The sequence below is a fragment of the Saccostrea cucullata genome, unplaced genomic scaffold (assembly GCF_032062105.1).
Source record: "Saccostrea cucullata isolate Sc308-1 unplaced genomic scaffold, CSIRO_AGI_Scuc_v1 ctg8183, whole genome shotgun sequence".
Taxonomy (NCBI): Eukaryota; Metazoa; Mollusca; class Bivalvia; order Ostreida; family Ostreidae; genus Saccostrea; species Saccostrea cuccullata.
The window spans coordinates 16,608-29,087 of NW_026926833.1; the positions used below are offsets into that span (position 1 = coordinate 16,608).

The window sequence follows — 12,480 nt, forward strand, 5'->3', positions numbered from 1 at the left end:
AGGAATCCAAGAAGTGCGGTCATGATTGCCGGAGATGATCTGACTTTATCAGCCCCTTTAAGGAAAATTCTACAAGACCTGAAAGCGAAGAAGAAGATCCCCCTAAAACCGAGTTTAGATTTACCTTTAGGGACAATTTCGATCGAGTGAATTATGTCACTCATTTACGTCAAATTCCCATCTTTATCAGGTTTCCTTTAAGTCTGGCTTATAAATTAGGCTACCACGGTCGCAAATTGGTGCCCGAAAATTGGACAGAAAATACCACCAAATGGATCAACATCAGTTACATGGCTCCGGACACGGCCGATTTATACAGGAATTTAAAATCCATGTATGTGTATTGCGATCTGATTCAACCCAAGACCGTAGGCTCCAATGCCTTGAAACTCATAAAAGTGGTGCCTTGTCATTTTGAGGACAAAGAAAAACAATGTAAATGGGAACCCATTCAAGCAGAATGTCCCTTTGATTAAAAAAACATTTCGATACCATTGAGATTCACATCATGACTCCTTTAGGACAGCCCATGCCTTTTTTAAGTGGCAAATCTATCGTGAAACTTCATTTCAGAAAAGTCTACTGAGATGAATGTACCCTTATTGTGTTCCATCTTATTGGGGGTGATGGCTTGCCTGGTCTGCTGTCTGTATTGTATTCAACCCTAAAAGAGTATAAAAGGAAGTCCCCCGAGGACAGAAAGGTCAGTTTCATACGAGTTATTGAACCATGCAGTATCATTCAGGATTACTGAGACAGACAGGACACGGTTGGACTTATCATAAAGGTTTATTACGTCAAAAAGGACACGGAGTAGGTTCCATCATCTCTGGATTGGTGGGAGCCCTTCCCTTGGATAATCTATCGGGAACTCCTGCTACACAATTACTCAAATTGAGTAGGGTTTTAACTCACATGAAACCTCAAAAAGGAGGTAATTTTTTAAACTTCATCTCGGGAGCGGTTCCTAACTTACCCCTAGGTTTGACTCCCAAAGACGCGGCCCAATTAGGCATGGGGCGACAAAAAGGTCGAGGATTTGTCACAGATGTACTCAAGCATGGAAAAAAAAACAAGCCATCATGGCCGGAGTGAAGATAGGCAGAGATGTAATGAGAAAAAGAAAAAACATCCGAAATGCTGTGTTAACCAACGGACTCACTGCGGCTAAAAATACAGGCTTATTTGCTCTCAATCGAGGCACCTCTTTACCCTTTAGAAAGAAGAATAAAGGGCAAACAGGAAAAGGAAAAAGAAGAAGAACAAGAAGAAAGCAGACAGGAAGAGGGGAGAGAGTCCTGTTAGCCCGAGGAGGTCCGAAGAGAAAAAAGAAAAAACGAGGAGGAAGGGCCAAGAAAAAAAGAAGCTTAGATGTGTTTGACTGAGAGAGAGAGTATAAATAGGACAGTCCAGTGAACAGAAGGTTCATTTGTGAAAACTGATTCCTAGTTGACACATCATGTTACAGCCCGATTCCTGTGCCTGTGGGATGAATAATTTAGAATTGTTCCAAGTCCCTCCCACCAATATTGCTTTAGAAGAGTCGAAATGGGAAGAATATTACCCTATTTCCAGTACTTTAGATTCCGACACGGTTCCCATCGAATTTGAAATTAAAGGACAAGGAGATCAATATCTGGATTTATCTCAAACTTATCTTCAAATGGTCTGTCAATTTACTCAAAATGATGGAAGTGCTCTGGCTGGAGATCCGGCTAAAATAGCTCCGGTGAATAATATCTTACATTCCATGTTTACGGAAATCGATGTCAGTCTAAATGGAAAAATAGTGACCCCGGGGACGGATACTTATCCTTACAAAGCGTATCTGGAGAAATTACTCTCATACCAACCCAGAACATTAAATACACAGATGAAAGCCTGTAGTCTATGGGAAAAAGATACGGCAGGACATATGGACGAAGTGGGATTAGAGGCTCTGACAGTTTCCGGCGCAGCTGCTAGCAGGACCTTTGCTGCCGCTGTAGATGGTAGTGTGACCATTAGCAAACCCATCCTCACAGAGTACCCGGCCGATTCTAAAAACGAAGGATTCCGAAAAAGAAACCAAGCTATTGCTGGGAGTAAGAAACTCACTTTGTTGGATCGTTTACATCTGGATTTGTTTCAACAAGATAGATTTCTACCTAATGGAGTCGACGTCCGTTTGAGATTTAATCGAGCTAGACCTGCTTTCTACATGATGACCAATCAAGCCAATACGGGAAAAGTGAAAATATTAAGTATGGTCTTGTGGGTGAGAAAAGTCAAACCTGCCCCTACTTTGATGAATCAGATCAATCAAAATCTGAATACTCACAGAGCCAAATATTCCTTGAGAAGAGTGGAAGTGAAAACCTTTACCATTCCCACAGGAACTCAGTCTAAGATTACAGATCATCTGTTTCAAGGTCAGATGCCTAAACGTCTCATTTTAGGCTTTGTGGAGAATGCGGCGTTTAACGGAGATAAAACTAAAAATCCCTTTCATTTTCAAAACTTTGGGATCAAGAAATTAGACGTCAGTATCAACGGAGAGACCATGAGTACTCGTTGTTTTGAACCTAATTTCAACGACGATTTATATCTGAGATCATATCTCAGTCTGTATCAAGCTCTGGGAAAATTAGGAGAAGATTGGGCTCCAGACATCACCCTAGAAGAGTATAAAAGCGGCTACACTCTATGGGGTTGGGATTTCACTAAAGATCAAGAGGCGCAATCGGATAAATTCCATCTCATAGAAACAGGAAATCTGAGAGTAGAAGTGCAGTTTACCGGCAATACGGCTAACACCTTAAATTGTGTGGTGTATGCAGAATTCTATAACGTCTTAGACATCAACAAACAGAGAGAAGTGGCTATTGATTACTAAAAAAAAAATGGATACGGGACAATTAAGAGAAGTCTTATCCAGAGAATTCAAGAGTTCTTTTGGGGGTGTGTATCCTGTAGATTTATTACCGGATCAATTAAGACCTGGAGAAAAAGCCATCGTGGTAAATACGGATCCTCAAGATCGACCTGGAGAACATTGGGTGTGTCTGTATGTGAGCAATCCCATGGTGGAATATTTCGATTCTTATGGATTTCCTCCCTTACAAAAAGAAATTCAAGATTTTATCCAGCGTCATGCTCAGCAATGGATGTATAATCCTTATCGCTATCAAGACTGGAATACCGATGTGTGTGGACAATATTGCGTGTATTATTTACATCAAAGAGACAAGAAAAGAAAGACCACCGACGAGTGGCTATTCCCCTTTGACCAGAGTACGGCTTTACAAAGGGACAGATACGTGGCGAATTGGTTTAAAACACTTATCATAAATTACCTACGGGTCATGGACAAAAGTGTCAATGTTTTTATCAAAATGTATTGTAAATAAGTTGTTGTTGTTTGTTGTTGTTGTTTGATGTTGTTGTTTGTTGTTACAAATAAAAGGGAAAAAAATTGTGGTTTTTGTCATTTTTAAAAGTAGGTTATCTCCCTTTAACCATAGATTATTTTTTCAAAACACAAAACAAAAAAGTGTCGAGGGGTTTGATTTAAAGATTGGTAAAAAATAGATACAATGAAAAAGTATAAATAGTAAACATGGTACAAACACACCTCAGTTGTTGACTGGCTTTATAATGGGTAACAGCTTCAGCAAAGAAATGAGTAAAATTCAGTTTGGACAGAGAGTTCTTTCAGAGAAAGATGTAGACAGAGGTATACCAATTCAAATACATGATGATGGGAATATTGAGATCTTTTCTCAAGAAGAATATAACCAATTGTGTCAAGAAAAGGGTGATCTTAATGTTGTCAGAGATTACATAGAAAGACCCTTGATTGCAGAAGAAGCCAATGAGGAATATAACCATTTATTACCAATAGAGGGTGAGGGTAACCTGGATTACCCTGAAAGACCTTTGACTAGAGAAGAAGTCAAGTTTATAGATGATAAGAAAAAAGAGATGTCAGAAAAAAGACTGCCAAAGACCCTGGATTTTAAACCCACAGAAGAGAAGAGTCCACAAATAATGAAAGAAGTCCAAACTGAACTCTTGGAAGACATTAAGACTCATTACCATAACAAACATAAAGAAAATACAGGCAATCGTTATATTGCTAAGTTAAAAATAGACAGATTTAGAGTAGCCAAAAATTGGATATTTGATTTAACTGGGTGCAGACAGGAAGATGTAGATCAAATCATTGGAAATGATTATCAATACTTGATCTTACAAAAACAAAGGCATCCAGAAACTGGAAAACTTCATCATGTGAGAGGATTCATTCAAATGAAATACAGCTGTCATGAGAGATACATGTACAAAAGATTCATGGGTTAACTTGTTTTGATATGTCTCACAGCACACCAGAATTGTAAAGAACATTTTATAGACAAGGTGACTATAAAGAATATGGGGTTCTTAAATCGGAGGTGAGAAACAGGGAATTAGTTCCAAGAGATTGTAGATTTACCTGAACAAAAAATATTGAATATACTCCACACTTATGACAAAAATAGGTGTACATTCTTCATCCACATAAAGTGTATGTGTGTGTATGTGTTATTGTTTGATGAAAAAAAAAATGTTAAAAATGTGTGTTTGATGTGAATTTATTTTTAAAAAGGGTTTATTATTATTATTATTATTATTATTATTATTATTATTATTATTAAAAGTTAAAAAAGTTAAAAAATTTTAAAAGTTTTAAAAAAAATTAATTTTAAAAAAATTTATAAAGTTAAAAAGAAATTTAAAAAGTGACCTGGTGTTATAACTTGAGACACACACACACACACACACACACACACACACACACACACACACACACACACACACACACAATGTTTCTTGTTTACCCCACTGTATAGGGTACTCTTTTCTAAGACACACAAAGTTTCTTTTTATCAACTGTATATATAAGAAGGTACTCTTTTTTCTTTCTTTTTGACTGTATTTTCAAAAAAAAAGATCATCATCTTTTTCTAAGATACAATCGTTTCTTTGACTGTATTTTTAAAAAAGATCGTCTTTTTTTTTTCTAAGATACAATCGTTTCTTTGACTGTATTTTTGAAAAAAGAAAATCTTTTTTCTAAGACACACACAGAACGTTTTTTTACTTATCGACTGTATATGAAAGCAGCTTTTCGAAACAATTGGGCGGCCCTTAAAAGGGCCCTTTTTTTTTGGTTATTTTTGGTTTTTTAATTTTTTTTTCGAAATTTTGTGATCAAGGGGGAGTCCGCTTCCTCTTTTAACTGGACAGGAGCTCCTGGACCATGCGGCCTATTTCTTCGTCATCACTTGAAGTATCATCCTCTCTCCCCCTATTCCTGCCTTTGGGACAACGGAACTAATAACCGATGCTCGTTCCGGCAGAGGGGGCAGGGCAGGTTCTCCTCAATGATCCGAGCTGCGCAAAGCAGGCACGCTGGTCTCTGTATACACCGGCTACAACAGAAGTTGTTGCGCTCCCCCTCTGCCAGACACAAGGTACACATTATCTCCTGGGTGGGGACACGAAAGCCCCAGGTCGGAATGCGCCCCTGATTCCTCGCCTGGCTCTGTGATGGCGCTGGAGCAGCGGGTCTGGGTGGTGGTGCTGGAGCAGTAGGTCTGGGTGGTGGTGCCGGAGGTGATCTAGAAGGTGGTCTTCTACTGCTTCTTCTTGTATTTCTGGTGTAAGGGTATCCCCTCCTACTTCTGTTTTGTCGCTCTGTATTGGCCTGCACTTGTAGGAAATTGTATCTCGACAACTCTTCCCCGGTATCCATTCTCCTCACTATAACCTGAGTTTCGATGGAAATCCCTGGTATAAGATAAAAAACTTCTCGAAAATGGTTTGACATCTTCTTCTTTCTTCTTTTCTTCTTGTTGTAGGTAGTCAGCCAAATCAGCCACGAAGGAATGATACTGAATACACGGAGGGTCTGTATTTATAAACAATAGCAGACGATAGTTCAATCGCGGCAAAACTTCAACAATCCAATCATGTGATCAAATGTGATAGGCTAAAACAAAAAAAATCGCTTTTGGTTAACACGCCCACGACAGTGAGAAAGCAAAATTGAAGTGGGGAAACGCCGAACCCGAGTGTATATGACGTCATACAATAACATAACAGTGATGTAGTATTACAAGATTTTTATTTTTTTATTTCTTTTTAAAAAAAAAAATCCTCCGGAATTGTATTTCGATCGGCTACTCATTGCATCCAGGGGGAACTCTCTGGTCTTCGGTGGGGGTTAGTAATTCGTAGATTTTGATTTTTGAGGTTTGCTTTTAAAAGTCACTGATTTTCATAACCTGTGTGAAATTTCCAGCCATTTCATTCGGGTGTTGCTAAAACGCGGAACGGAAAGCGGAACGGAACGGAAAACGGAAAATTTTTGTCAAACAAATAACAAAGATGCGATATAAATCAGATAAAAGAGCAATACTTTTGTTGTAAAAATCAATTCTGATAAAAATTTATTGTAAACTATTATATACTGATGAGTCGTACATAACTTCCGTGGAAAAAATGGTACTGAAAGAAATTCGCCCCCCCCCCCCCCACACACACACACGAAATAGGATTTTCTCGTTGGGCAAAGGACATATCCCCCTTAATTGGCTTTTCAAATTTGTTGATTTGTTGTATGTTGGAAAAATTTTTACTAACCCCCCCTTCTTCTTTCAATTTAATGTCAATGCCTGTAAAGACAAAAATAACTAGTTATGATATTCAGATTATGCACGCAGTGTCGAATTCTCGAATCATGAATGGGAAGTGGCAGTTTCGGGTCTGTTCAGGGGCCCACAGTCACATTAAAAATTGATTTATTAAACCTTATGTATATTTTTGACACAAAAAAGTGGGCATACCTATTACAACTTTTCAGACCTTTCCGATGAGCGGGAAAACAAGCTCATTTTTTACGGGGTAATTCATATACACCCCCCCTAAACATACACACATATGTACCGCAAACAAAATTTAACTTCATCTAACACATGAAAGTTTTCCAACTTTGTCTTTCCAGAATTTAAATAAATAGAAAACGTCTCTATTTTGAATAAAATTTTAACAACAAGTGTGTATGTTTATTCGAGCTTGCCGTAAATGTATGCCCTAAATTTAAACGTATTATCTTAATTTTTTTTTTTTTTACATTTTATTTCTCTTTCCTGGTTCATTTAGATATCAAATTTTTGATCCCCAAGTCATAACCTTTTTACTATTTAAATGTTCGTTCAAGTTGACATCCTCACACTTTTTGTGAATGTAATTAACGTAGTAAGTTAGCGTAAAAAATACAGTGAAACCTGCCTTATCCGACATGCCATGGGAAATTTAATGTATGTCGGATTAAACAGTGTGTCGGATTACTCAGTGTTGGCTATTTCTGTCACATTGTCAAGTATGGCAATAGATCCAACATTATCAGTAAAAGGTACATCTTTGGTTATGGCCTCCATATTTATTTCATATTAAAGATTTATACATGAAGATGTGATTTTATTTCAATAAATAATTAAATGACATGGTACATTTCTATTTACAGTTTCTGACAATGAACAATGCAACGTATAGTTACAATTCCTGAGGTGTGGTGAAAAAAGTGTCAATTGTTGTCTGTTTTTTGTTAAGTCGCTGTTTAATTAAAGTCTCTTCCGTCAGAGTTGTAAGATACTGGATGCTTTCGAAATATCGGGCGTCCTTAGCAATTGCAAATTTGCCCATTTCTCTGAGCATGTCAAGAACATTGTTATAGGTCACATCACTAATTTCATCACCGGAATCTTCAGAATCACTGCTTGCATTTTTCGTATTGTCGTTTTTATATTCAGACAATATCTTTGTTTCCCAGTCTTCATCATACGTCTCTTCTGTTTCCAAGTCATTTTCCGTGTCTGTTATAATGTCCAAGTTGTTTTCGTCCGCCATTTCATATTTCATATTTCATCGTCGTCGTCATCGTCAGAAATCTCAGATGCGTCGCGGAAACAACTTTCAATTGTGGTTTGTTTTGTCTCATCCCATGCCTTGTTGATCCAGTGAATTGCATCAAGAACACTGACATTTCTTGTCAATTCTGCAGCAGTTTTACATGTGTCCAATTTTGATAAGAGATGTCCCATCATACGTTTCCTATAACGAGCCTTAAACGCACGTATGATCCCCAGATCAAGAGGTTGTAACTTGGATGTCGTATTCGATGGAAAATATTTCAGAGTTATATTGCTTTATTTTAAATCATGTGGGTGAGATGTGGCATTATCCAGAAAAAGAAGAATTTTTTCTGTTTTGTCTTTTCATTTCTTTATTTACACCGAATATCCGTTTTCATTTCTTAAATCTTAAATGTTTCCCCGGTCATCCATGATTTTTTGTTTGAGCGCCAAATAACGGGAAGTGTTGACGGGTCAAGACTACAAAAACAACGGGGCTTGCGGGCTTTACCAATAACTAACGGTTTTAGTTTTTCTCCAGTACAACTACATCACATCATGACTGTTACTCTTTCTTTAGCTAATTTCCCCCCTTTGCATTCTTTCCCTTTTTCGGCAAATGTTTTCTCAGGAATCGCTTTGAAAAATAAACCGGTTTCATCACATTTGAAAATATTTTGAGCTGAATAACCACGCACGAGATCCGGAATTCTAGACTGATATTCGTTAACACACTCAATAATGACACTTGCACTTTCACCACAGATTTTAAACAAGAGGCCCATGGGCCACATCGCTCACCTGAGTAACTTGGGTGGTGCAGATCTTTTTAAAAGATTTGTTCCATATATATTTCTATGTAAAACTTGGATTCCCCATTGTGGCCCCGCCCTACGCCCGAGGGTCATGATTTTAATAATTTAATATCTACACTACTCAAGGATGCTTCCACATAAGTTTAAGCTTTCCTGGCCTAGTGGTTCTTGAAAAGAAGATTTTAAAAGATTTGTTCAATAAATCTCTATGTAAAACTTGGATTCCCTATTGTGGCCCCGCCCTAACCTCGGGGGTCATGATTTTAACAATTTAATATCTACACTACCCAAGGATGCTTCCACATAAGTTTCAGCTTTCCTGGCCCAGTGGTTCTTGAGAAGAAGATTTTTAAAGATTTGTTCTATATATTTCTATGTAAAATTTGGATTCCCTATTGTGGCCCCGCCCTACCCCTGGGGGTCATGATTTTAACAATTTAATATCTACACTACCCAAGGATGCTTCCACTTAAGTTTCAGCTTTCCTGGCCCAGTGGTTCTTGAGAAGAAGATTTTTAAAAGATTTGTTCTATATATTTCCATGTAAAATTTGGATTCCCTATTGTGGCCCCGCCCAACCCCCGGGGGTCATGATTTTAACAATTTAATATCTACACTACCCAAGGATGCTCCCACATAAGTTTCAGCTTTCCTGGCCCAGTGGTTCTTGAGAAGAAGATTTTTAAAGATTTATTCTATATATTTCTATGTAAAACTTGGATTCCCTATTGTGGCCCCGCCCTACCCCTGGGGGTCATGATTTTAACAATTTAATATCTACACTACCCAAGGATGCTTCCACTTAAGTTTCAGCTTTTCTGGCCCAGTGGTTCTTGAGAAGAAGATTTTTAAAAGATTTGTTCTATATATTTCCATGTAAAATTTGGATTCCCTATTGTGGCCCCGCCCAACCCCCGGGGGTCATGATTTTAACAATTTAATATCTACACTACCCAAGGATGCTCCCACATAAGTTTCAGCTTTCCTGGCCCAGTGGTTCTTGAGAAGAAGATTTTTAAAGATTTATTCTATATATTTCTAGGTTAAACTTGGATTCCCTATTGTGGCCCCGCCCTACCCCTGGGGGTCATGATTTTTACAATTTAATATCTACACTACCCAAGGATGCTTTCACATAAGTTTCAGCTTTTCTGGCCGAGTGGTTCTTGAGAAGAAGATTTTTAAAGATTTGTTCTATATATTTCTATGTAAAACTTGGATTCCCTATTGTGGCCCCGCCCTACCCCCGGGGGTCATGATTTTAACAATTTCATATCTACACTACCCCAGGATGCTTCCACATAAATGTCAGCTTTTCTGGCCCAGTGGTTCTTGAGAAGAAGATTTTTTAATGATCCCACCCTATTTTCGTATTTTCTTGATTATCTCCCCTTGGAAGGGGTCTTGGCCCTTGATTTTAACAATTTAAATTCCCCTTCAACCAAGGATGCTTTGTACCAAGTTTGGTTAAAATTGGCCCAGTGGTTCTTGAGAAGAAGTTGAAAATGTTAAAAGTTTACAGACGGACGGACGGACGGACAGACAGACAGACGGACGGACGGACGGACAGACAGACAGACGGACAGACGGACGGACGACGGACACCGAGTGATCAGAAAAGCTCACTTGAGCTTTCAGCTCAGGTGAGCTAAAAAACTATGAGTTTTTATTTTTCCAACTCTCGATCGAGCCAACCGTTAGATGCTTTGAATTCATCCAGCCCAAGCTCGGCGGCGAATTCAATAGCCTTTGCCTGTATTAACGGGCCACTTAGCGTAGTACTGAAAGATGTTGGAGTTGGAACTTATCCCCCCTCCCAAATCAAACAATCGTTTCCTTTTTATGTTTATCCCCCCCCCCCCGAATCAAACAATTCGTTCTAGGTGACTGCTATATGTTAGCGATTTTCGTAAAAAAAAAGAGACTGAGCATGACAAAATCAACTTGTATTTAATAGTGGGGGATTGAATATGTACAAGATATATCGTTTACGATAAGTTTTGCGTATTTTAAGTGATTTAATCCAAAATAATATATTCCGTTTTCCGTTCCGTTCCGCTTTCCGTTCCGTTTTCCGTTCCGCGTTTTAGCAACACCCATTTCATTCCGTATTGAATACATACTTTTCTTTCATCGCATCTATGTCCTGTCACAGTAAAAATTAATTTTTTTACTTTTTATTCTCATTTTATGCCCCACCCTCGTGTAAAACGTAGGTAAAACGTATATTTCTTTTGCACACGACCCCCTTACAGGTGATGCAACAGGTATAGAAAACGCAGGTCAAAGGTGCACACGGCCCCCTAATTTTTGTTTGCACACGGTCCTTACAGATGATGTAACAGGTATAAAAAGCCAGGTAAAACGTGCACACGGCCCCCACACCAGGTATATAAAGCAAAAAACTGTAAAATTTAAAGATCAGTCTTAGTTGATATTTTTCAAAACTGGACAGAGGTGAAAAAATAGAAAGCAATGATGAATACCTCAGAAAATTCCCAGTATTATGTAACACCTGAAGGATATGTAGGAGCCCCCATGGCAGAGTCACAGGATGCACTGGATTTGGGCATGTATAATTTTCATGAATATGTGGAAAAAGAAGATATAGGCATATAAAATACTACTCTGGATGGGATTGTTAACATGCTGTCTGGTCTGGATAACAAACTGAATTATGTCAACGCCAAGATGAGGGATCTTGATAACAAGGTGAATAAATTGAACACCAAGGTGAGTGATCTTGATAACAAGTTGGATAAACTGAAATGTTACAACAGCAGTGGATTTTGTTACATTAGTGCCCAATTATCCCCAATCACAAAGTCATTAACAGGAAAGACAAAAAATGAGAGGGAGGGAACCACTTACTAGAAAAAAGAAGGACCAGGGGGATCAGGAGAGAGTAAGAAAATTAAACAGATGGATCCATGCTACGTATTGGTAAAAGACATACAAAAAACTGAAGAAAAAAAGTCTCGGGAAAACAAGAGGAAACTACCCCTGACCACAGAAAAGGGACAGAAGAAAAAGAAAATGTAACTGGATGTATGTTTTTTCATTGTGAATAAAAATAGCCGTGTTCTAGTATTGTGTGTGTTCTTGTCTTTTTTCAGTAAAAAATCTAGGTTTGTTCTTGTCTTTAAGTAAAAAAAAAAAAAAATCCACTTTTGCACAGGGTCCTTACAGATAATGTAACAGGTATAAAAAAAAAACGCAGGTAAAAGGTATTTTTTTGCACAGGGTTATTACAGATCCACCAGGTATTTAAAGCAAAACTGTAAAATTTAAAGATCAGTCTTGGTTGGCACTTCGAACTTGACAGACGTGAAAAAATAGAAGCAATGATGAATACCCCACACAACCCTAGTTTTGTGACACCTGAAGAATATGTAGGAGCCCCCTTTAATTTTCAAGAATACATGAATAAAGAAGATATGGGCATCTTGACTATCCTGTCTGGTCTGGATAAAAAGCTGAATGATATGAACAACAAGATGAGTGGTGCTGAAAACCAGCTGAATCATCTGAAAATTTACATCACCAAAATGAAAGGAGGAAGCACTTACCAGAAAAAAGAGGGACAAGGGGGATCAGGAGAGACTAAGAAAACAAGACAGACAGACCCATGCTACATCTGCAAAGAGTTAGGGCATTGGGCCCCAGATTGCCCCAGAAAAAAACAGGATTCGTTCTACAAATGCGGGAAATTTGGGCATTGGGCTAAT

General features: G+C 38.2%; 1 protein-coding gene across 1 annotated transcript; it reads left to right on the plus strand.

The window, feature by feature from the left end:
• Positions 1-1,459: 1,459 nt before the first annotated feature.
• Positions 1,460-2,875, plus strand: LOC134272741 (uncharacterized protein F54H12.2-like). The gene has a single exon (XM_062754930.1). The coding sequence runs from the start codon at positions 1,460-1,462 to the stop codon at positions 2,873-2,875; it is 1,416 nt and encodes a 471-aa protein (XP_062610914.1).
• The last annotated feature ends 9,605 nt before the right edge of the window (positions 2,876-12,480 follow it).

Bases quoted from the DNA above. Each gene is read 5' to 3' on its own strand.
- LOC134272741 (XM_062754930.1), top strand. From the start codon at position 1,460: ATGTTACAGCCCGATTCCTGTGCCTGTGGGATGAATAATTTAGAATTG.